General features: G+C 34.3%; 2 protein-coding genes and 1 long non-coding RNA gene across 18 annotated transcripts in view; 2 read left to right on the forward strand and 1 right to left on the reverse strand.

The window, feature by feature from the left end:
* LOC127877921 (uncharacterized) overlaps window positions 1–10,085 on the reverse strand; it is a 219,059-nt gene extending 208,974 nt beyond the window's left edge. Inside the window, 1 exon segment of the mRNA XM_052424245.1 lies at window positions 9,923–10,085. The gene's annotated coding sequence lies outside the window, so the exon portion shown is untranslated.
* The window catches only part of LOC127877682 (dnaJ homolog subfamily C member 2-like), a 242,849-nt gene that overhangs the window by 171,941 nt on the left and 46,044 nt on the right, over window positions 1–24,864 (forward strand). The window contains exons 3-4 of one of the 15 annotated variants that reach the window (XM_052423806.1): window positions 21,911–21,986; window positions 22,428–22,526. The exons of 13 other annotated variants lie outside the window; for them this stretch is intronic. In XM_052423806.1, coding sequence (XP_052279766.1) covers window positions 21,911–21,986; window positions 22,428–22,526 — 175 coding nt within the window. The remainder of the gene's footprint in view (window positions 1–21,910; window positions 21,987–22,427; window positions 22,527–24,864) is intronic. One more of the 15 variants, XM_052423841.1, reaches the window with a different exon arrangement.
* LOC127877965 (uncharacterized) lies at window positions 12,512–21,349 on the forward strand. Of its 2 annotated transcripts, XR_008048687.1 has the most exons (4): window positions 12,512–12,897; window positions 13,304–13,485; window positions 14,197–14,299; window positions 21,162–21,349. It is a non-coding gene; the product is annotated as an uncharacterized LOC127877965 (long non-coding RNA). The 2 variants fall into 2 exon arrangements; XR_008048684.1 differs by having other exon boundaries at window positions 12,512–13,485.

Genomic DNA, 24,864 nt, shown 5'->3' on the forward strand with positions numbered 1-24,864 from the left:
CCATCTCCGTTGATGACGGTCCCGGGGCCAGGGTTCTCTTTCACGTTTTCTGTGCCTCTCGCTGCGGGAGTTTGCCCGGATGTTTGCCAGGACCTGAAATATGTGTTTTTTCTTACATGTTAAACTTTTAGTAATAAAGTGTTTTGGGTCTAGATAAATTTAACTCTTTAATAAATAGGTACTGTGGTAATTGCCAGTCTTCACTTAATTTCATCCTGCAATCATATTCTTAAATGGGTATTAGGGATAAGCAATTGTTATTTTCTTATCTTAAGAACTCTGTTGATGTTAGTTTTTATTAGATAATTTTAGCTTGTGTTATTCATTTATATTACATAGTAATGCTTCCTGGTAAAGCTGACATTTTTTGCTGTTAGTTTACATTTTGTTTAGGATTATTAAGAATCTTGTGAGGCTTTTAAACTGTGAGAACCAAGAACCAATGAGAACTTGGACATTACAGTAATGTTGTGAATGTTTTCAGCATTTCAACTCTTTACAGGGTCAAATTAATTTAAATTATAGTATAAGTTTTAATAATTATTCTAATAAACATTTACATTATAAAATGTATGCGTTAAGGTGATTTATAACAAGTTTTTTTTTTTTAATCTAATGGAAAAGTTCCTATCTTTGCTTGAACAAGATGGTGTGTTCAGTCAACACATATACCCCCAGTGGAAGCATGACCTTCATAATTAGTCCTAGTCCCTCAGAAGGTCACTTTCAAGGTCAAAATGAGGTCAGGTGATGTAATCATATTGAGAGCATAATCATGAACATCCATGCAAGTATCAAAGATTTATAGCAATAGGTATTAATACGAGATCAAATTTTGGTTTAACCAATATTTGGGAATAAGTCAAAGTACTAAAGTAGGTCAAAATGAGATAGGTCAGGTGAATAGATTGATACTGTTCAACAACATTTTTGTTGCAAGTATTAAACTTGTAAGAAAAATTATTGATATTAACCTTGTACGGGCGCACGGACAACTGAACAACCTGACAGCAATCACAATATGCCTCTCGGCATAACTGGTACTTGACGCATAAAAAAAGTAAAGCAATACAATGTGGAACACAAATTCAAATTGCAATGTGAAAAACAACACATGGAATATTTTTTAGAAATAGACTTTCTGACAACGTATAGAGAACATATTACACAATAAAGAGACCATAATGCCTCCCAACATATTTCTTCTCACCATTAACTCTTTGTCCACAGCTTCACCTCGTTTTGCCCGAACTTTCTACTTGTTTTCTATGCTTTTACGTTGAGAGTCGGAACTCTCCTACGTTCATTTTTGCTTTCTTTCATTTTCAGTTGTTTGATGGCGACATTTCACCTTCAGAATCCAAACTTTTCTTTCTCTGTGGAGAAATTAATGTATCAACAGGGACTTCATCAGAAGCAGACAATCTTTTCACAGCGTTTTCTTTTCCGATACATCTTTTGTTCGTATTTTCTTAGCTGTCACATTTACATCCACTGATTTCTTACGCTTTTTTCTGCTACTTTCTTTACTCAATTCCTGGTTCACTTGCGGCACAGATGGTGGAGATGGTGATTTAGTTCCAGCAGTTTCAAGCAGTTGTTAGCTTCATTGATTTTTTCAACATCCTCTTCAAATGATCTGTTCTTTCCTTTCACAGGCCCAAAGGCCATTTTCACCACAAGTTTTTGAGACAAGGTTTTATTGGGACTTTTCTTCAGTCCCTTCTTTGAACTATCATCCTTTTTCGGTTTTGAGAATGCTGGATGAGAAACCAACAGTTTTGATGAGGGCGATTTCAATGTTTTCACTGAATCCAATTTTTGTTTCCGTGAGGGTGTTGTATTGGCTGTATTTTTTTTTCCCGGACTGAGAAGTCAACTTCTTCAGGGTTGACATCTAATCCAACTTCTGCAACATAACGCTCCAGCTCTGTCCTCGATCGAATTTTTTCCCATCAGGACTGAAAAATGGGATGGTTGTGATGATATTTTTATATGATCATTGATCCTAAACATATTAGCCAGTTTACCTTTTTAATACAAGAGCGTACATCAAAATAATAGTGGACATTGTCATTCACTAGACGCAACATTCACCCATCTTTGACTTTTACAGGTACTACATAGTTACATGATATAAGCAGCTAGAAAGTTTTCAAAGATACTGATGCCCCCACTAGTCATGCTTTGACACAGAAAACATACTACAGACAAAAAAACAAAGGGTCATAATTCTGCAAAAACTAATTGCCAAAACTCTGGCCATCAATCTCAACCCACTAAGCATTTAAAAAAGCAGCAGAAAATACACAGTTTCGGGACTAAATACTCTTCAATGGAAAAACAGATATGAAGGGAAATGCTTCAGCCAAAACTCCTAAAACCTATAGCAAAATTTGCTCACCAAATTAGGGTTGTGCTACAAATTGGCAAATTTGGCTTAAGAAAATTTTACTTGGCTCCTTTTTTCTTCATAAAACCTCATTAAACCGAACCCATAATGAAAATTAGTACTATGTTTTAAGGTAATTTTGGTTCAAGAACATTTGTTTGTTCAATTTCTTACTCTCTGGATTAAAAAAGTAAGCCACAGCTTTCTAACAATAAGAAGAAGAGACAAACCTTTTAATATACACATCATATTTTCCTGCTGATTTTCCCAGTTGTCTCTGTACAACGATTCTTGACCATCCTTCTGGCAATGTCTCGTCATGGTACATAGGGGCAGTGTCATATGTGTGGTCCAGTCTAGAAAACAAAACAAACATTATTACTGTAAGAGCGGAATTGTTGTGTGTTTGGTCAGGTCTAGAAAACATAACAAAGTACAAGGAAGAAATGTTGTATGTGGGCAGCACCAAAGCATTATGATATCTAAATTTCTGATTATATGGTCCAATGATTTAATAGTATTTTTCCATGAAAAACTGTGGTAATATTAATAATCAAATTCAAATAAATACTCAAATTAACTACTTGATATCCTAAGAATAAGATCAATGCTATTTTACACAATCCATCCACAGGGCCCTCAATCCATTTTAGGGGAAGCAGGTCGCTACCCATAGCAGGGGGAATTTTCGCGGCGTTTCCCTTTTTGGAGGATTTTTAACTCACTCTCTAATTATAACATTTGTACATGTTTGCACTATATTCATTGCATATTTTCATAATTTAGTATGTTTGACAAGATTAAATGAAAATAGAATTGAGATATATAATTATGAGACATCATATCTATAAAAAAAAAAATCTTTTTTTTAGGGGGAAATTTTCCCCCAAAAAGGGGAAAAAAGTATACTTTCAGGGGGGGGGGGGGGGGGGGGGGGGGGGTGGGGGGGGGGGGGGGGGGTGGTGGGGGGGGGGGGGGGAATGTGGCCAAATTTTTCGCCGTGGATTTGACGATGGAGGGCCCTGATCCAATAAAGTTACTTTAATTAATACCTTACATGCATTATATATGGCAAGCTATTGAATTAACAAAACATTTATAATTTAAAGGACACTTTTCACAATCTCAACATATTGGAAAATTCACTGGCTTTTACACCTTGTATTTGAAGCCTCTGGCGATGACATGGTTGCTGATTTAGTTGTGCTGATGTAGCCACCAAACGTTTATGGTTGCTGCAAAAGAGATATAATTCTTAATTAATGCTGTTGCATATTGCATATTGAGCAAATTGATATCTTGAGCATTACAACAACACATGCCAAAATGACAGTAAACATTAAAGCAGTGTTTCAATGATCACCATTATGAATATTTGAGGCAGTACATATCCCTTAGTAGGCCTACCATACAATTTTGGGGGTTCACATTAAAATGTGGGGTAAGATAAAAATAAGGATTGAAATCATTTTGTGTGTTATAAGGAATGTTAATATTTTATAAAAAAGAAACTTTTATGAAAAAGTAGTGTTTACTCTGTAGTTTTCAAATTGTTTTGTCATTAAATAAAATATTTACAAATATATTTTAATTGTACTGTGCTAATATAGATCATTTTTAATTATCATTACCAAATTTACAATTACTATACACAACAAATAAAGCCAGCGATATACTACATACAAATGGATTTTAACTTATTAAGTACGGTCTGCACTTAATTGCTTGCCAGATTACTAGTTTTAGGGCTAATTTCATACGATACTAAATGCAGACAACTTTTGCTGCACCATTTTCAGGAAGTTGACAATACAACTTTCAGTGCTTTCCACAGGAATTTTTTCAGACACCCAGGGGTTGATGGGGTGGGGAGAACTGTCACCTCCTTACTTTTTTCTAATTGTTGGAGGCCAATTACGTCATTTGGTGTGCTATGACTATAAAGTTATTGATAAAGACAGTGCTCCAGCTAGGCCTAAATTGAAGGGCGCCACTGTTTTTAATTTATTCTTCATTCACTGTAGACATTATATTTGAAGGGTTCAATAATGGTTTAATAACAAGAAACAGTCGGAGACGGGTGATGCTCCCCAAAGGTTTTTTTTGTCACAACATTTCACTACATGTATATATTCAGATCAAGGAAACGTCTTGAGGGGCATAACTTTGGACAAAATAATACGATGGATGGTTTAGCAACATAAAAATTTCAAAGGGCCATAACTCTCTAAATAAATCATCTAACCCGAACCCACTAATAACATGCGCATCTCCTCAAAGTAGTTAAGCTTTCCATAAAGCTTCATTGTATTCCAGTCAGTAGTTGGGGAGAAATAGCCCGGACAAGAATTGCACTATACATTGTATGTACAGCTAATAGAAAATTTCAAAGGGCCATAACTCTGTGATAAATCATCCAACCATAACCGGCTGATAATATGCACATCTCCTGTTGGTAGTGAAGCTTCCCATAAAGTTTCATTGAATTCCCGTAATAAGTTGCTGAGAAATAGCTCGGACAAGAATTGCACTATATGTACAATGGAAAATTTCAAAGGGCCATAACTCTGTGAAAAATCATCCGACCAGAACCGGCTGATAATATACACATCTCCTCTTGGTAGTGAAGCTTCCTATAAAGTTTAATTGAATTCCGGTCATTAATTGCTGAGAAATATCCCGGACAAAAATTGTGCACGGACGGACACACGCACGAGAAGACGAAGCGGTAACTATATGCTCCCCTCAAAAATTTTGGGGGAGCATAATAATGGGAATAGTATATTCTAACAATTATTACTAACGTATAAATAAACATGCAACAGGAAGCATTCTAGAAACGCCAGCGTGCTTGAAAGTACCCTTTTGACAAAATACTGTGTATCAAAAGTGCCTTTTTGACAAAAAGCCCCCCATGCCCTTTTCAAATCTTAGCTGGAGCACTGATAAAGACATATCAGGAATTTCAGTAGATTTTGAAAACCAGGAGTCAAAATGACTCAAGGTCTTAAAATAATGAGGGGTCAAAATAAACATGATAATGGTACAAAAACTGAAGTTATTTGAAATGTTCCTAAATGCAGGTTCAAGGTTTTGTAATAGCTTATTTATCATAATAATGAATAAAAAAATAATCACAAAAGCTTTTTTATTTCCGTACATTATAATTTCTGGTCCTTTTTTTAAGTTGGATTGTGAAAACAAATGTGTCAAAATGAAGCAGTGCTAATTTGTTGCAGGAGTCAAAAATGAGAAAATTGCAACTTGCATGCATCAAAATGCAGGATCAAGCTTCAATTGAAATCACTGATATATTTATAAATTGTTTTTTAATAGTTTAAAACATTTTCCATATAGATAGTATAATCGCGACTCAAACGATTCCCCAATTCATCCGTATCAATCCGACTCTATTAGTGCACAACTACTTTTCCAGTTTCTTTTCATTACCCAATAATCCCGTATATTCTATTTTTAAAGCAAACTCTGGTTAATATTGACGATAAAAGTGCTCAAGAATTTCATAAACACATTTTTTTTAAGCATAAAATGAATTTCTGCATAAGAGGCTATATAAAGATAAGATGAAATACTCCCACTAAACAAGCATAAATCAACTGACGTGATGTGGGCCTGTTTATACAACAATCAAACCACTCATGCTTTCCATGCAAATGACAAGACATTGTGAATGCTGCATAATTTTAGCACCCTTTCTATTGAGACATACAGGATATAAATTAGCACTGTTTATTCCAATTTGCGCAAATATTTACGTTAATTAGTGTGTTTTGGATTACAATCGCGTTAAAATTAACATTTTGGAGTTGGTTTGGATTACAAATTTTTTTTTGCTTATTTGAGATTTCAACAAAACATTAAGGTTGCATAATGAATTCACTGATAATTTGTTTAAAAACGCTTTACAAGTCGAAACAATGTTTTGACAGTATAATGCATGAAATGCACAATTTCCACAAAGATTTCAGCCGGTTGCCATCATCATTCTTCTTATTAACTGGCCAAGATTACTGTACATGTAGGTCACGAGCCGTCTGCATGATTTAACTACAGGTATTACATTCCTACGAGTGCTGTCTTTCATAAAGTGTGCACTCCCATTGGTCAAAATTCAGGGGCGTGATTAAGGTGAAGTCAGAGGGAAGGAAAATTATGCTGACTGATTTAGACTACGCGAATTGCGTGCAGACCGCATTTATTAACCTCAAAACAGACATTTAAACAAGCACTTTCTTAAACTTCATTAGAAGATGTATTTATGGAAATCTTTTATCTTCACATTTAACATATTAGATATGCAAAGGGAACATTATTAATTGTGATCAAAAATAAAATGTGCTCCGATCCCTGTCAACAACAACGGCAAGTTTTCAGTTGTAATCAAAGTTTTTACCTTGGAAATATGATCAAAACTGTGAAGAGTATTCAACTCACAACACTTTACACGAGGCTGCGTAGTTCAAATATATTTTTACATGGAATACACTGCTTTACCAGGACAGTCGATCTTGCGTACCCATTCAGAAATTGGTATAGCTCTACAGCTCATCCACTGTTGTTTCTATTCAAATTTGAAGTTGTTTTTCAATAATTTGTCAATCTCCGAAATTTTGTGAGATTCCTTCGTTAAATAATCTTCAATTTCGCTTCACAATGTCGCCATTTGCACACGAATCAGCAAAGAATTATCTAACAAATTTTAAAAGACAGACTTTTATTGAAAGATTGTAAAACAACATCCAATGATATCACTTGTTTAAAAAAATGATCAGTTAGAATCAACGGAGAGGTTTTGCAGGCCGCCGATATTTCAGGCTGTTGTAAGACGCTTGCGGAATCAGTTGAACCCCCCTCCCCAATTTTTAACGAATTTCCGCCAATCTCGGAGACAAACCCCAGACAACCCGATTTGCGATCCGTGTATCCACAGAAAAATCACAACCCTGAATATTGATTGTCCGATACAATGACCCTCCACCTTTTATAGTTGGGTAAAGCGATTCATGTTATTGACAGAGAATAGTATTAAACTAGGCCTTCAAAATTTTCGGCGAAGTCATTATTGCTTTGATCTATAGAATGGCAAGTTGCAAATATACACTGTCTGGAAAAGTTCCAGGCGCCTTTCCGACTCTATCAGGGGTGTAAATTGTTCCAAATTTGATATCCGGAAAATTGACCCGAGAGTCTGAGGCCGTAGGATAAAGCAAATAGAAGACAGAGACATAGGAATAGAAAAAAAATTCATGATGGACGACATTTGCAACGCAACATTGGTAGAATTGTACGGTTTTCAGAAAGTAGCAAAGAGGTTCTGTCAGTTACTGCTTATGTCATCAGTGCTCCAGCCAGCTTTTCAAAATAGAGGGGAGCTTCCCCAAAAAGGGCACATTTTACACGTAATTTTGGAAAATAGGGCATTTGGTGATAAATATACCTAAGTATATACTTTGGTTATACTATACACTTAGTTATTGTAAACATTAGTGCATTGGATGACTTCACCAATTGTATGCTGTTCGTCATTTTTTGTAATGAAATTATAATAAATATATTACTATCTACATTGGCGCTAAGGAAAACAACTTAGAAGCCAATTTCCTAACAGACTTGGGCTAGCATCCGACTTCACGCATTAGAGATATGTAGATATCATATTTCTTTCCGGTGTGTGTGTGTGGGGGGGGGGATTTTGATTTTTTTTAATCACCTATCATCATTGAACTGCATGTTAATCTTTCAGGTTCCAGTTTCAGCATCAGTTGCCTTTTAGAAGAAAATGAAATGAAGAAAACATGAAATAAATTCAGGGGTTTCACTGGGTCAAAAAAACGTTGTGACTGTCACTACTTAAATTCATTGCTTTAAATAACTTTGAGCCAATGTTTGTCCACAATAATAATATTTATTAAAACAAAAATCTATAATATATTGACAAATTTAAAGTCTCAACAATGATCAATGTCACCATGAAGTAGCATCCAGTCTGGAGATTAAAATGAAACATTGATATTGTTAATAATAGCATATATTTATTTCACAACACGTTATTTCAACTAATGTCAACAACGTTGACAGTTTTGTTAGGTCGCGAAAACATATGACAATATCAACATTACATTTTACCTGCAGAGTGATAAATCCTCCTTCCAAACAAGTTCTTAATTTTTTGAAATAACAACTGTCTGCTCCTATACATGTTAAAATTCATCATGATTGAGGACAGACAGTGTTTTAAAGTTCAGAAATAAAATCCAAACACAAATATGTTTTCCATGACGTAATTTCGGACTAAAAATTATCTGCATATTCGCATTAAAAAAAGATGATTAATTTTCAAATGTTAATAGGTATTTTGAATTAAAAATCAATATTTTTGCAAACAAACAAAATATAGCTAAAGATTTCAGAAGTTTAAAAAAATCAATAGTGCTGAGTTTGATTTCATTCGAGTGTGATTGTGCCTAACCAAGCGTGACCTCAGAGATAATCTTTCACAGCATGTTACTATCGTCTGCAACAAAAGGCTAATTAGTGATCTAATAACAAACCATGCCCTTTGGGCTTGTTTGTTCACATTGTGTTGACTTAATACACCCCAGGCAGTCATGTAAGGGTGTTATCTGTGTATTCATGTCGATGTTTCTGGTGATTTATACGGCCTGAAAGCAGGAATTTAGAGATTAAAAGGGCATTTGACAGAAAAATAGAGGGGCGCTTTTTAAGTGGGCAGTTTTTAGAGGGGCGCGGCGCCCCTCTAATTATTGCTAGCTGGAGCACTGATCATGCCGCTTACCAATCACAAATCAATTAAGAAAAGACCAGGCAAAATCAGTACCAAGCGCAAATGTCCGGAATGCTGACAAGGCTATGACAATATTAGTTCTAAAATGATCCCAAACTCAAAGAATTGTCCCCCCCTCAAACAAAATCATCAAGTTACATTCATCTCAAAATTGACCCTGGAAATCTCAAATCTGGATTTTTGGAATATTCTGGAAAATTGACACCCATCTGATAAAGATTGAAGCGCCCTGGTGAGGGACCATTTAAATGGCCTGTGGAAAGCACTGGACTTTGTCATATTTAACACAGAGGTGTGAGCAGCAGCTTCTTAAATTAGCACCACTAAATTGCAACTCACACAAATTGTTTGCAACATTGCGGTAAAAGCTCAATGTTGAGGCCTCAGAAGCACTCATAACAGCTGTAACAAATACTGCAGTAAGAATGACTAAATAAGTTTTCAGTTGCACTGAAGTCAGATACCGTCACAGAAAATGTGCATGCGATTTAAAATTGTTGTATTACTGAATACAACTAAAAAAATATTAAATCCGATTATAAGAAACTATCCGAAATGATTGCTACTACCATTCACAGGAATGCCATTATTTGTGTAACTTTTCTATAATAGGTTAGTTCCCGTAAGATGCATTTGTATTGAAATTTGTTATATTATTTTAAAACAGTGTTTAAGCTGTAAAATGTAAATGGGAAATTACTTACTTAACCTACTTTTCAGACAAAAACATGGAAACCCGCCATGTTGACATAGTTTACAAAACACTACACCCTAGTAAACTGACATCATTTTCTTCATCCGGAACAAATACTCGCAAAGAAACGGATATAAGACGAGTACAATAGATGTATAGCCGAAAGATTTCATTTAATATTATCAAAATTTTATTTCCGCTCTAAATACCCACATGAAAATCATTTTTTATTTATATAAAATAAAAGTGGAGTGTAACCTATCTAATCGTTTTATAAACACCGATCCAAATCCACCTCAGAAAACGCTCTGAAATATTGCCGGTTGCATGTTGTTAAAGATTTCTTCACCGGAGTTCAATATGATTTTACCGTTGCCAACAGAAGATGATATTACTTCTGTTTCAAATAAATTAACCGGTACTGACATTTGGAAGCCTTAGTGATTGATTGACTCTCATAATTCAGTGTGTTTGTTGTCAAGTTACATTTACTGATTTATGTTGTTCAACCGTTCATTTCTCAATCGAGTATCTAGTCCAACTTGTTGACGCTCTGTCTCAAATATTGAGCAAATGTTTATGACTCCAGGAGGCCGTTTTATCAATATATCTTAGCGTAATCTTACGTAAGATTCGTAGAAATTTGTCGTACGCTTATCGTAAGTACTGCGAACCGTTTTATCAAAGAAATCGCAGCTAAGATGTCGTAAGATTTGTGCTTAAAGCTACGACTGGGTATGACCACTCGTAGTTCTGGCTACCATAACTTTAAATGTCGCTTGTTATGATTTTTGACTGGAGTGACTTTATAGTTATGGACCAACCCCATTGGGAAAGTCAACCAGAAATTCCCGAAAATTTGACAGTTAACAAAGACCGGTCCAAAACAGCTTTTATATGCAGTTATTGGCCCAAATCAACCACTTGATTCGAAAGATTAATATTTTTCACATTTAACTGATATATTCTATCACAAAATACTATCTTAAACATTTAAAATTTATCTACTCTTCTCTTACGTATCAAGAAAATGTGAAGACTTTCTTGAAATGGAAATCTCCTGAGATTTCATGGTCATATGACGTTATTTCTATTTTTAGTATTTGACTCTCGTATGTGTGACTCCGTATGGAGTCCTCTCACTTTATAAAATATACAAAAAATTGAAAAAGTACAGCGTCGAGCAGTCCGCTGGGTCAAGCATAATTATTCTCCATATGACAGTGTCACCTCCATGCAACAGGAACTTGGTTGGCAGATCCTACAAGACAGACGAAATGACACTAAATTAATAATCTTTTTCAAAATTGTTCAAGGTTAAGTAGCCGTGCCGCTGCCATCATATATCGAGCGAACCACTAGATTCACTTGTCACATGCACCCCCTCTCTTTCAGACAGATCCATACCACTGCAAATTATTATAAGTTTTCATTTTTCCCAAGTGCTATTGTGATGTGGAACAACCTCCCTGCCACTACAGTATTACATCCTGATCTTGAAGGGTTTAAGCGGTCCCTGCTTTCCCCTTCTGCCCCTTGAACTCCGAGAGACATGTTTTTATCAGCTTTAACTTTAAATTACTTCACCATGCATGATTAATCGAACATACTTTTATCTTTCTCACTTATTCACTTTTAACACTTTTATCTTGCACTGACTGCGCACCTGTCAATAATACCAGCAAGGGGAGTTAGACAGTATAGATAGATAGATAGATAGATAGATAGATAGATAGATAGATAGATAGATAGATCGATAGATCGATTGATCGATAGATCGATAGATAGATTAGATAGATTAGATAGATAGATAGATGGATGGATGGATGGATGGATGATTAGATTAGATCAGATAGATGATAGATAGATAGATAGATAGATAGATAGATAGATAGACTTAACCTTAAAATATTCCCGGTTGCAGTAATTTATATTCATTCACTAATTTATGTAGAAATGTATCCAAGAAAATGAGCTTTCTTTGATTTATAGCGTGACATAAATATGTTACGACTCTGGTTGACTTTCGATACGGGGTTCGCTTCAGCGTACAGGTCTGTTAATACTATATAAACTGTATGCTGAAGTTTCTTTAGCTAGACCACTCGTAGCGTTCGTAAACATGGCGGTCGCACGAGCTTTAGACGTTGGTAAACCAAGAGAGTTGAGAATGTTTCGAGAAGGAAAGGATTTTGCGATTTCCGTGATGGTGAAATATTGATATTGGACGTATTTATGTTTGATAACGTTAAATATATTCGTTATATCATTCTCTGCATTAAACGTCCAAGGGAAATGAAATTTGTGATGTTGGGATAATTAATTCGTTAAATAGGTAAGTATTTAGTCATATTTGTTCAATTTTTATCAAAAAAATTGTTTATGGTTTCTTTTTAAGTAAAACAGTTAATTTGTCATTATATCTTGAATTTCAAAGGTTGAATTATAATTCGAATATTGCAATATTTCGGACGTTGCTATTCAAGTTAGTTAGAGATGCAATTTACTGATATACCTTTTTCGCATAAAGTTATGAATTTTTCTTCTCTCTTATAATGCACTGTATGGTGTATGCAATATCTGCCCCACCGATTATAAGTAGTAAACTTTGCAAACCCAAAATTACCAATGTTCTGTCAAAAATAGATTTATGAATTTTACAGTCAATATACATATGAACAGCTGAGCAACATCAATCTCACACTGCAAGGTTAGATACAGGGTAGCAAAGTTATATTATGATCGAGTTGTGCTCTTGCCCAATGTTATTTTAATGACACTGAATCACACTGTACAATATCAGTCAGAGTCAGAACTAATAGTGTAACATCTTAAAACATTTAAATAAAATAGATGCCCCAATCATTCAACAAATTTAATTGAATTGCATTTTCACATATAAAAGTGTAGTTTATTTGCAGGTTCATTGACGTGTCAAAATGGCCTGGGTCAACACACATGACGCCTCTGTCTTTGACAGCTTTGGTTTGAACTTTGAAGATATGACAATAAATAATGTGCATTTATGGATATACCATTTGAGGGACTATGGCTAGTATTGTGAAAAAGTGAAATACTACTGTAATGATCATGGAAATATTTTAGTTTTTACATCAATGCATTGCACATTACTTAAATATAATGTGTTAAATGCAAATACATAATTTAACATTTTAATTTCTTTTAACAAACAGAGAAGATTAAATTATATTAGTTTATATCTGTAAAATTAAGTGTATCTACACATAAAAGATGCAAATCAATGTTGAATTTATAATTGAAATTAATTTAAGATTGCGTCAAGCTTATAAGCATCCTATAGCTACCTTAATAAACCATTTAACTGATGATTGTTCCAACTTAAACCTAGCTTTTTTGAATTTTTCATTAGACCTTTCCTGGAAGAAAACCACCTGGGAAACCTACTTGGCGACTCCGGCTATTCGTTAAAAAAATATGTATAAACGCCCTTGCTTAGGCCAACAACAGATACAGTGGTTAGGTACAACCATGCCCAGTCAAGTTGTTGGATTGTGGTTGAGAGGGCTTTTGGACTGCTGATAGTAGATTAAGGTATTTACATTTACAACATCTTTGTTTATTTTGGTCATATTATAACAGTTAAAAACATTCAGTTATTTTAATCAACATATGGCAGCATTTACCATATATTTACCCACAAAATATATAGATTGACAAGTGCAATGCTTAATATCTTTCTCTTTAGAGCAACATTGTAATCATCACATCTACATCACAATCATAACAATTTAGTGAATGTAAAAAGAGGGAAGCCTTAAGCATTGCACCCGAATGTCCACTCTTGTCTGTCGGTATATCTGTGGAGGGTTTTGCATAAATGAATGACTTAAAAAAGGAATTGTAGCTGTTAAAGTAATGTGTAATTTTTTTTTCTAGTTTTGATCGTATATACGTATGTTGTTTGTTCTGAAGACTCTTGTCTCTTTTAATGACTGATGGACTTGTTTGTGTATCTCTACCTGAAGTGGGAGCATCAGTGAGGAGACACATCTAGTAAAAAAACACGTTTGAAACAGATTTTAAAGTTGCTTTTATGTATGCACATGCATATGTTGATAAAAATGGATGCCGTAGATAGTTGCAAATTTTGTTTTATTTATTTATTTATTTACCCATATTAGTCTTAAATTCAATTAATGAAGATATCAATTAAATAAAATGCATAATAAACATCATTGATAATAAATTTGATATTGTAATTTAATCTCAGAGGTAATATTTTTTGTTTTTCTCTATCGACAGGTGTCTACATAAAACTGGAGGATGTTTATTCATGAGACTCAATAAGTGCTGTCAATCAGTGGATGCATGAATGCGCCTACACAACTTTAGCATAGATCAGCAGGTACCACTGCCTGAACAACTTATTGAGGCACAGGAAGTGGATTATGTTGTGCACTGTGCCCCACAATAGGATAAAATGCAGCACTTATAGACATGATTAACTTATTTATGTAGGTGTTGTGTCATGCTCAATGCATTATCCACATTTGATGCTATGTTGATGAAAGTTGGAATGTTTTTGTTAATAATATCTAGGCTATCCTCAAGTGTGGTAAAAATCTTTGTAAGAGTGTTAATATTGACAAGTTCTATGTCATTATTTTTTGTTGATCTTTAGCTCGACTATTATATATGAAATATATTTAGTGGAGCTATCCTACTCACCCCGGCATCTGCATTAGCGTTGGAATGTTAAAGTTTGCGTACCACCTCAAATATTTCCTATGTCCCTTGACATATTGCTTTTATATTTTGGTTACTTCTTAACCAACATGACCCCAACCTATAAACAAGAGCAGACAACTGTATCAAGCCTTTTGTAAGAATTATGGCCCTTTTTTCACTTAGAATATGCATATTATTGATAAATCTTTGCTAAGTTTGCGTACCACCTTAAATATTTTCAATGTCCCTTGATATATTGCTTTCATATTTTGCATACTTCTTTACCAACATGACCCCAATCTATAAACAAGAGCAAACAACTGTAACAAGCATTTTGTAAGAATTATGGCCCTCTTTCCACTTAGAATATGCATATTATTGATAAATCTATGTTAAAGTTTGCATACCACCTCAAATATTTTCTATGTACCTTGTCATATTGCTTTTATATTTTGCATACTTCTTTACCAACATGACCCCAATCTGTTAACAAGAGCAGACAACTGTATCAAGCATTTTGTAAGAATTATATTCCCTTTTTGTTACTTAGATTTTTTTTTTGAAGTTTTGTGTTTAGGTTCACTTAATTCCTAAAGTCTTTTATTCCTAAAGTATCAAAGCTATTGCTTTTATACTTGCAACAATTACTAACTATCATAAGGGAACTGTGCAAGCATTTAGTTATTTGACTTTGACTGGCATTTTGACAAATTTAGGGCCCCTTTTATACTTAGATAATTTAACATTTGGTTAAGTTTTGTGTTTTGGTCCATTTTACCCGTTAAGTATCATAGCTATTGTTTCAGACTTGGAAAACTTACCTTTACACCTACCTGACATACCACAATGGACTCCATTCAAACCATCCCCAACGCCCCACCCCAGAATCCCCCCCCCCCCCCCAAATTTTATTTTTTATTTTTTTCCTTGTTTTTATTTTGAAAGATCAACTTATAAATGACCACACCCCCACATTATACCCCCCCCCCCAACCCCCCAACTCAAAAAGTTTTTATTTATTTAATTTTTGAAGGACGGTCTAACCATCCCATCCAAGCTATTGCTATCAAACTTGAAATAAAATCTTATTTCTTTGTTTTATGTCTTTACAAATGTTCAATAGATTGTGGAAAATATACCTGAACTCAGAATTGTCTATATTATGAAGTACAACTTCTTTAAAACATTAGCGATCAATATGTTTCAATTATGTTCCTCTTCCACTAAGAATGTGACTGTATTACCTTGACCTAATTGAATATGAATAATTTCCCCATAATGACTTACGTTATACTGTCAAGCACTCGAATAGTCGAGCACACTGTCCTCTGACAGCTCTTGTTTTTATTAACAACACAATTTTTACACTCAGTCATGCCTTGCTTATGATGATTACATGTTTCCTTTATATTGTAACAAAGTGAAAATAAATTTTATTTTTGTAACATAACAATACATGTACATTATTTGTCCAACAACTCTACAACAAACGACCAATGAAGTGGAACACTATCTGAAAATGAAATACATTTTATGTAAAAAAAAAATTGTAATGCAAAGTACAGCTAAATAATAGTAACATTCTAACAATAAGAGATTTATAGACACTAATTTTTTAATTTTTATGCCCCCCTTCAAAGAAGAGGGGGTATATTGTTTTGCACATGTCGGTCCATCCGTCCGTATGTCCGTCCACCAGATGGTTTCCGGATGATTACTCAAGAATGCTCAGGCCTAGGATCATGAACCTTCATAGGTACATTGATCAAGACTCGCAGATGACCTGTATTGATTTTCAGGTCACTAGGTCATGGTCACAGTGCCAAAAAACGTATTCATACAAGGCTGCCACTACAACTGACAGGCCATATGGCCGGCATGCATGTTTTACAAACAGCCCTTGTTTATAACATGTTTAGCATACATTTGTGTAAATATAAAAGGGATACAAATTAGCATTAGACCACGAGCCCTTGGCCAGTAAAATGTATTCTGAGGTCATTATTTCTAATATGTTGTAAAATTTATGTTAAAATAAAAATTATTTGCATAAAATCTTCACTGGCTTTTCTGAAAAAAGAAAAGAATATCCAGTTGATTTGTACAATTGGTATTGTGAAATTTGATGAACCTTTTTTAACCCATTTATGCCTAGTGGACTTTCCCATCCTTCTAAATTGGATCAATTTATTTCCACAATTAGGGGTGTCTAGTATATTTATTTCTATATTTTGAATATTTCTTTTAAGCAAACAGCGCAGACCCTGATGAGACGCCACATCATGCGGCATCTCATCTGGGTCTACGCTGTTTGCCAAGGCCTTTTTTCTAGACGCTAGGCAAAATTGGGTTAAAAAACATATATTAATTAATACATCACCATAATAAGTTACTTGTATCTAACGATTAATATGCATTAGTTATATGGAAATCAATCTTTATGAGCTGTCGAACATGCAAACATGTTACTTCAATGACAACACATTTTGATAGAATGCATTTATTAAAACTGTGAAATGTATCTGTCACCTAATAACTTTATAAATAACGAACTTTATGTCACATAATTAATTTATGATAATGATACACATTGTGTTATGTTTTTTGTAACATTGACACACCTACAAAAATAAATGTGCTAACTTTATACTGTGTATTTGATTAATTATCTTACCAATCCATGTTCAACTGATGTGATGGATGAGCTTTCATTATTCACACATGCTTGTTGCTGTGCGCCTGGAAAGAAAGTACATTGTATTCAAATTCCAAAGATGAAGAAATACGTGATGAATAGATACCAAATACATGAATATAAGTTATTATTTATATATATATATATAAACATACATGAACTGGACTGAAATGTGCCAAAACCACCATCTGTCCCAACCAGTACCTCCGCTTGGAGAATGACTACTATCTTCAATAGAAAACAGCAAACAAACATTAAACGACAACGATTATTCGGTGCAAATTCGATAGTTTAATTACATTAAGTTTTAATGTATAATTCAAAGTACAAATTTAACCTTTTGCTTCCAGAGTGCGACTGACTTTCATTTTTAAATCTTACATGTGACTGACATTGTAAATTTTTCTATAAAATTGTTAAAAGAGTACGGTAAGAGTCATGAGATTTAATTAGTTAATATAATGAATAATATCCGTCCATTTCTTGATAGCTTTGTATATCTTGCGGCTACACAAGCCAATGTAGTTCACTTTGAAATTAAGAGATAGTTTTCAGATTCATGTTTACAATTAAAAATTTATTCTAACGCTATTTACACTGGGTAATTAAGTAAATTTTATGCTGAAAATAAATACACAGTACTCATCCTTATATACTCAGAATAGATAAATATATAAGGAAGGAAGTGGAAATTCATAAGATGAAAATATAACTTGAAAAGGGAGATAAATTTACTCTAAAAGCAAACACTAAATTATGAAAATAAATCTTTTCTTCAAATTTAAGGCATATGAATTATGTATTGATTAAAAAACTCGAATGTACTCAAATATTCTTCTACCACAAAAATAAAACATTATGATATAAACTCACACTAAAGATTTGTGAATTAAAAGGTTGACACTGACAGTGCCATATGCGCGAAAATAACAAGAAAATAAATGCATAAATTCATACAAACATTTTTATTCTTTGGTGTAAATTAACACTATGAATTTAAATAAAAAATCAGTATCAATTACGAGAAAATTGACAGACACAAACGCTAAAATATTTGAAGACATGAGTGGATATATTTACTACTATCATAAGTAAATTATCACTATCATTTGCTACTTGCTTCCGTTTGCTTTGTCAGCCAACGTGCTTTTTTGACATAAACGCGGGAAATCGTGTGATATAAGATGAAGTTTTTAGACTGGTTCGCGATATTCCAGATCGTACGCTTAGCTAAAATCTTAGCTGCGACTGGATACTTACGACAGCGTTCATAGAACGGGTATTAGCGGATCGTAAATTAAATCGTTAGTGAAGGATTTAAGATAAGATCCGCTAAGATATGTTGATAAAACGGCCTCCAGAACCATATTAAAATCGCACTGTTCGTCAGTCCGTCCGTCCGGATTAGTTTCCACTCAATAAGTCAAGCATTTGTCATCAGATCTTCACCAAACTTCATGAAAATGTGTAAGGCAATAACATATAGGTCAAGTTCGTTAATCGGCCAAATTGACTCAGACACTCTTGAGTTACAGCCCTTGAATCATCGTAAATTTGTTTTCTCGTTTCCGCTCAATTGCTCGAGCAATTGTTATAAGATCTTCACCAAACTTAATGAAAATGTGTAAGGCAATAACGTCTGGGTCAAGTTTGATAATCTGCCAATTTGACCCAGACACTCTTGATTTACTGCCCTTGAATCATAGTAAAATTGGGTTTTTTCTCGTTTCCTCTCAATAATTCGAGCAGTTTTCATCAGATCTTCACCAAACGTCATGAAAATGTGTAAGGCAATAACATCTAGGTCAAGTTGGATAATCCGCCAAATTGACCCAGACACTCCTGAGTTACTGCCCTTGAATCATCAAAAAATTGTGTTTTTTCTCGTTTCCGCTAATTGACTCAAGCAAATGTCAAAGGATCTTCGCCACACTTCATGAAAATGTGTAAGGTCATAACATCTAGGTCAAGATCGATAATCAGCCAAACTGACCAGGACAATCCGGATTAACAGCCCTTGAATCATCGAAAAATTGAGTTTTTTCTCGTTTCCGCTCAATAACTCCAGCAATTGTCATCTGATCTTCACCAAACTTCATAAAAATCTGTAAGGCAATACAGTCTAGCTAAAGTTTAATAATCAGCCAAATTTACCCAGGCACTTCTTATGTCGCTTCATATGTTACTGTAACCTTCATATTTGGCATGCATGTGTATATGGACAATGCCTTTCTATACGCACACAAATTTTGACCCCTTTTACCTTGACCTTGAACTGAGGGTCTGAGTTTAGGTTTCGAAATCTGCGTTTAGGTATCGAAAAAGCGTTTTTCGGAGGCATATGTCTTCCGATGGAGACAGCTGTTGTTATATTGGTAATATTTGGAGCGTACAACGGGGGAAAGACCAAAACAATGGTAGAAAGTTTTCCTTCTTTGTCTATATTGCTGCGCAAGTATTTTGTGCGCAACATTCATGCCCCAATATTAGACAGTTAATATCAACGGATTGCAATAATATTTACATACCCGTGTAGATATTCATTTCTCGATAATGTTTCGCAAGAATTATGTAATGACACTTTGAATTTTGCACTGAATTTTGCACACCTGAGCAATTTTAATCCAACCACTATTCAAATTTTCAATTTCTCTCAATTTGCTAGCTGTGTAGATATTTATCGATAATGTATCCTCAATGTAAACCATGTGGTTTAAATGTGAAGAGTGAACAGCGAAAAACACAGTTTGCATTTGTCTGTTGTGGCGCAGAGCGTTATATAGTAAAGTGATAATATTATACTTTTCTGGATTAATTGAGTTTTTTTTTTTCAAAAGTGTATAAAAAATTTCAAGTTCTAAAATATATAACATCTTGATTTTTATACGGTACATAAATAATAGTGATACAAATCGTACAGTATACGGTCCTATGTAACGAAGAATGTAAATACATATTAAAGCACAAACAGAGGTGTGAAAAAGACATGCATAAAAAGTTGCTGAAACTAAGAAGAGTAAATAGAAACTGCACCATATCTTTTTTTAACAAATGCTTATTAACTCGACAAAGATGAGCATACTAGATCTACTTATTAAAGTCGGTGTTTAAAGTTAAATAAAATGACGCTTACACGTTACACCATAATCATGCCTTCTTCTGATTGGTTCATATTTAAATCTGTTTCATAACATGGCGAGGGGTCAGTGATTGTATTGCGATTGAAACAGAAGTTTAACTGACGAATTTATGCCTTTCTAACTTCAGTTGGACGATATTTTAGGTAAAAATGGACTTCTGAACTAAAACATTATGAGTTGGTTATGTTATTTTGCAATTTTACGTAAATGGACGAAAATTAAAACTCTCTGGTTTGCACCATGTAATTGGTCCTTCGCCGATAAGACGTTCCAAAGAATTTAGACCATATAAAAAGTACAAACAAATGTATCTCTTAATTTTTTTTCGTGTCTTATAAATAAGACTATTCTCTATCCAGCTCCAGTCCATATAAACAGACTCCCAGTGCCTTTGATAATTTTTGTTATGACAGCTTTGGGAGTCCATATGAACCCATTAATGAACACAACCACAGTTCTTGGCAGCTGAACAATGTGCATCACTAAACAGCAGTCATTCGTGACCAATTAAGGTGATGAATAAACTTAAAAAACTCATTGAATTTACCTGCAACAAATGTATGATATCCTTTGCATGAACCCTTAAAAAGTACAACAATATTTCAACACCCTATTCTTGTTGATATTTTAATGGCGAAATTTGAAACAGTGTAATAGTACACAATATATGCAGATTTTAAAGACTAAAGCACACCTCATTTCAGCATGCTCCAAGCTAGAAGTGGAGCCGGTGGGTCGCTGGTTCGAGGCCCTGTGCCTGCGTCGCCGCCACAAGCACACTCTGTCTCAGCATTCCCTGACCAGCTCGAGCTCCTCCGAGAGCGAGGATGACCTTGATGATGAGCAGGATGAGGAGTCCCTGCTACTCAGTCTCGATCCAAAGGAGTGGAAGGTCAGACTGCATATTTACCAACCCATTCTTAGACTTAAGAATAAGGAATAGACTTATAAACAAGAAAAATATGTTCAGAGTTTGAATATATAAAGGCTACCGCTGGTGATTATTTCATTTAAAAAAAAGTTTTGCAACAAGAATGATGTAAAAAGAAGAGTTTTACACTAAGTTTGATTCAATATTTAAGCAATTCTTTGATATTAAAATTAAAAGAATATTCCTTATACTTATATTAAATTCTAAGTAATTTTTTTTTAGTAAATACGGGCCCTGGGCTTGTATTCAGCAGGAATCTTAATAATGTATCATTATACTTTCACTGAAGTTTCCAGAAAAAGATTTTATGTAATGGGTGAATTTGGGTCTGTCTGTTTAGTTATCTGTTACATGTTTAATTTAGGTTACTGTAATTGGCTAGCATGATATGCTGTAATTGGCTAGCATGATATGCTGTAATTGGCTAGCATGATATGCTGTAAATATTGTTGCTGAATAACAACATCATTTAAACCTAAAATATTATCTGTGGTATTTGAATTAAGATAACATTTTTCACAGAAACAAGACCATTATGCTGTTTTGGGTCTTGCAAAACAAAGATACAAAGCTTCCGATGCCCTTATAAAGAAAGCTTGTAAGTATAAGCATTTTTTATTATAACTCGGGTTGTGGTGAAAAAAGAATGAAAAAACAATATATATAACATATGTTTTTAAAAGTAGTACAATATATATATATATATAGTGTGTGTGTTTTAAGTTATGTTGCTACCCATGGGAAAAATTCCTCCTGCTATTTAGTCTCTATTTGTGTCTAGATTTGTGCATAAATATTACATTCCTAAGCAAGAACCTAAGTGCCTTTATTTAACAATACTGTTATTGAATATTAGGCAAAGATTAAAAACTGTTTGTTAATGCAATTAACAAGTGCTGTGGGTATATGATGATATGAGTGTTGATCTGGAAAAACTGTCTTAATGGATATATGTAAAGTGTCGCCCCAGATTGGCCTGTGCAGTCCACATAGAAGGACTCATATGATAGAGCAGAATATTGGTTGTGTATTCTTTCAGACAAGAAGAAAGTGCTGCACCACCACCCAGACAAGCGTAGAGCCCGAGGTCTGGAAGTCAAGGACGGGGAGGACGATTACTTCACTTGCATTACAAGGGGTATTACCAATGTTTAAGAGAAAAATTTTAACGTGTAAAATGTATGGACATTATTGTTTACTTCACCTGCATCACACGGGATATGACCAATGTTTTAGTGGGACAAATTAGCCTGTAAAATGTATGGACTTTATTGATTACTTCACCTGCATCACACGGGGTAGGTCCAATGTTTGAGTTAGAACATTCTGTCTATAAAATGTATGGACTTTATTGATTACTTCACCTGCATCACATGGAGTACAACTAATGTTTAAGTGGGACAAATTAAACTGTAAAATATATGGACCTTATTGATTACTTCACCTGCATCACACTGGGTAGGTTCATTGTTTGAGTTAGAACATTATATCTGTAAAATGTATGGACTTATTGATTAATTCACCTGCAACACATGGGTTAGATCCAATGTTCGAGTTAGAACATTCTATCTGTAAAATGTATGGACTTTATTGATTAATTCACCTGCAACACATGGGGTAGGTCCAATGTTCGAGTTAGAACATTCTATCTGTAAAATGTATGGACTTTATTGATTACTTCACCTGCAACACAAGGGTAGGTCCAAAGTTTGCGTTAGAACATTCTATCTGTAAAATGTATGGACTTCATTGATTACTTCACCTGCAACACATGGGGTAGGTCCAATGTTCGAGTTAGAACATTCTGCCTGTAAAATGTATGGACTTTATTTATTACTTCACCTGCAACACAGGGGTAGGTCCAAAGTTTGCGTTAAAACATTCTATCTGTAAAATGTATGGACTTAATTGATTAATTCACCTGCAACACAAGGGGTAGGTCCAATGTTTGAGCTAGGACATTCTATCTGTAAAATTTATGGACTTTATTGATTAATTCACCTGCATCAGCCGAAGTAGGACCAATGTTTGAGTTAGAACATTCTATCAGTAAAATGTATAAACTTTATTGATTACTTCACCTGCATCACAGGGGGTAGGTCCAATGTTTGAGTTAGAACATTCCATCTGTAAAATCGATGGACTTTATTGATTACTTCACCTGCATCACCCGAAGTAGGACCAATGTTGGAGTGAGAACATTAAATCTGTTGAATGTATGGATATTTTTAATTACTTCACCTGCATCACATAGGGTAGGATTTATGTTTGAGAGAGAACATTCAATCTGTTAAATGTATGGATTTTTTTTATTACTTCACCTACATCACACTGGGTAGGACCAATTTTCGAGTGAGAAAAATTGATTTGTAAAATGTTTTTAATTTGTTGATTATTTCACCTGCATCATCAGGGGTAGGTCCAATTTTTGAGTAATAACATTCAATCTGTTGTATGTATGGAATATATTGATTTCTAAACCTACATCATAAATGGTACAGTGACTGATTGTGTGAAGATTGAAAAATAAAAATTTACGCATCAATTACTTTACAGATTAGACCAACCATAAAAGATATTTGAATCTGTGAAATGTGTAAAAAAAATTTTTTACACCACCTGCATCACATAGGGATAAGCCATTGTTTGTGTGCAAACTGTAAGTTTGAAATTTATCTTTGTAAATTTTGCAACCCTCCTAAAACAAATCAGCTGCTCGAGATTTGGATTGAGCTGGACCTCCAAGGAAAACTCTACTTCATCATTATGCTTGTACCTCAATATGCTATACATTGATAGCTGGACCTCCAAGGAAAACTCTACTTTATCATTATGCTTGTACCTCAATATGCTATACATTGATAGCTGGACCTCCAAGGAAAACTCTACTTCATCATTATGCTTGTACCTCAATATGCTATACATTGATAGCTGGACCTCCAAGGAAAAGTCTACTTCATCATTATGCTTGTACCTCAATATGCTATACATTGATAGCTGGACCTCCAAGGAAAACTCTACTTCATCATTATGCTTGTACCTCAATATGCTATACATTGATAGCTGGACCTCCAAGGAAAACTCTACTTCATCATTATGCTTGTACCTCAATATGCTATATATTGATAGCTGGACCTCCAAGGAAAACTCTACTTTATCATTACGCTTGTACCTCAATATGCTATACATTGATAGCTGGACCTCCAAGGAAAACTCTACTTTATCATTATGCTTGTACCTCAATATACTATACATTGATAGCTGGACCTCCAAGGAAAACTCTACTTTATCATTATGCTTGTACCTCAATATGCTATATATTGATAGCTGGACCTCCAAGGAAAACTCTACTTTATCATTATGCTTGTACCTCAATATGCTATACATTGATAGCTGGACCTCCAAGGAAAACTCTACTTCATCATTATGCTTGTACCTCAATATGCTATACATTGATAGCTGGACCTCCAAGGAAA

Source organism: Dreissena polymorpha, chromosome 1 (assembly GCF_020536995.1).
Source record: "Dreissena polymorpha isolate Duluth1 chromosome 1, UMN_Dpol_1.0, whole genome shotgun sequence".
Taxonomy (NCBI): domain Eukaryota; kingdom Metazoa; phylum Mollusca; class Bivalvia; order Myida; family Dreissenidae; genus Dreissena; species Dreissena polymorpha.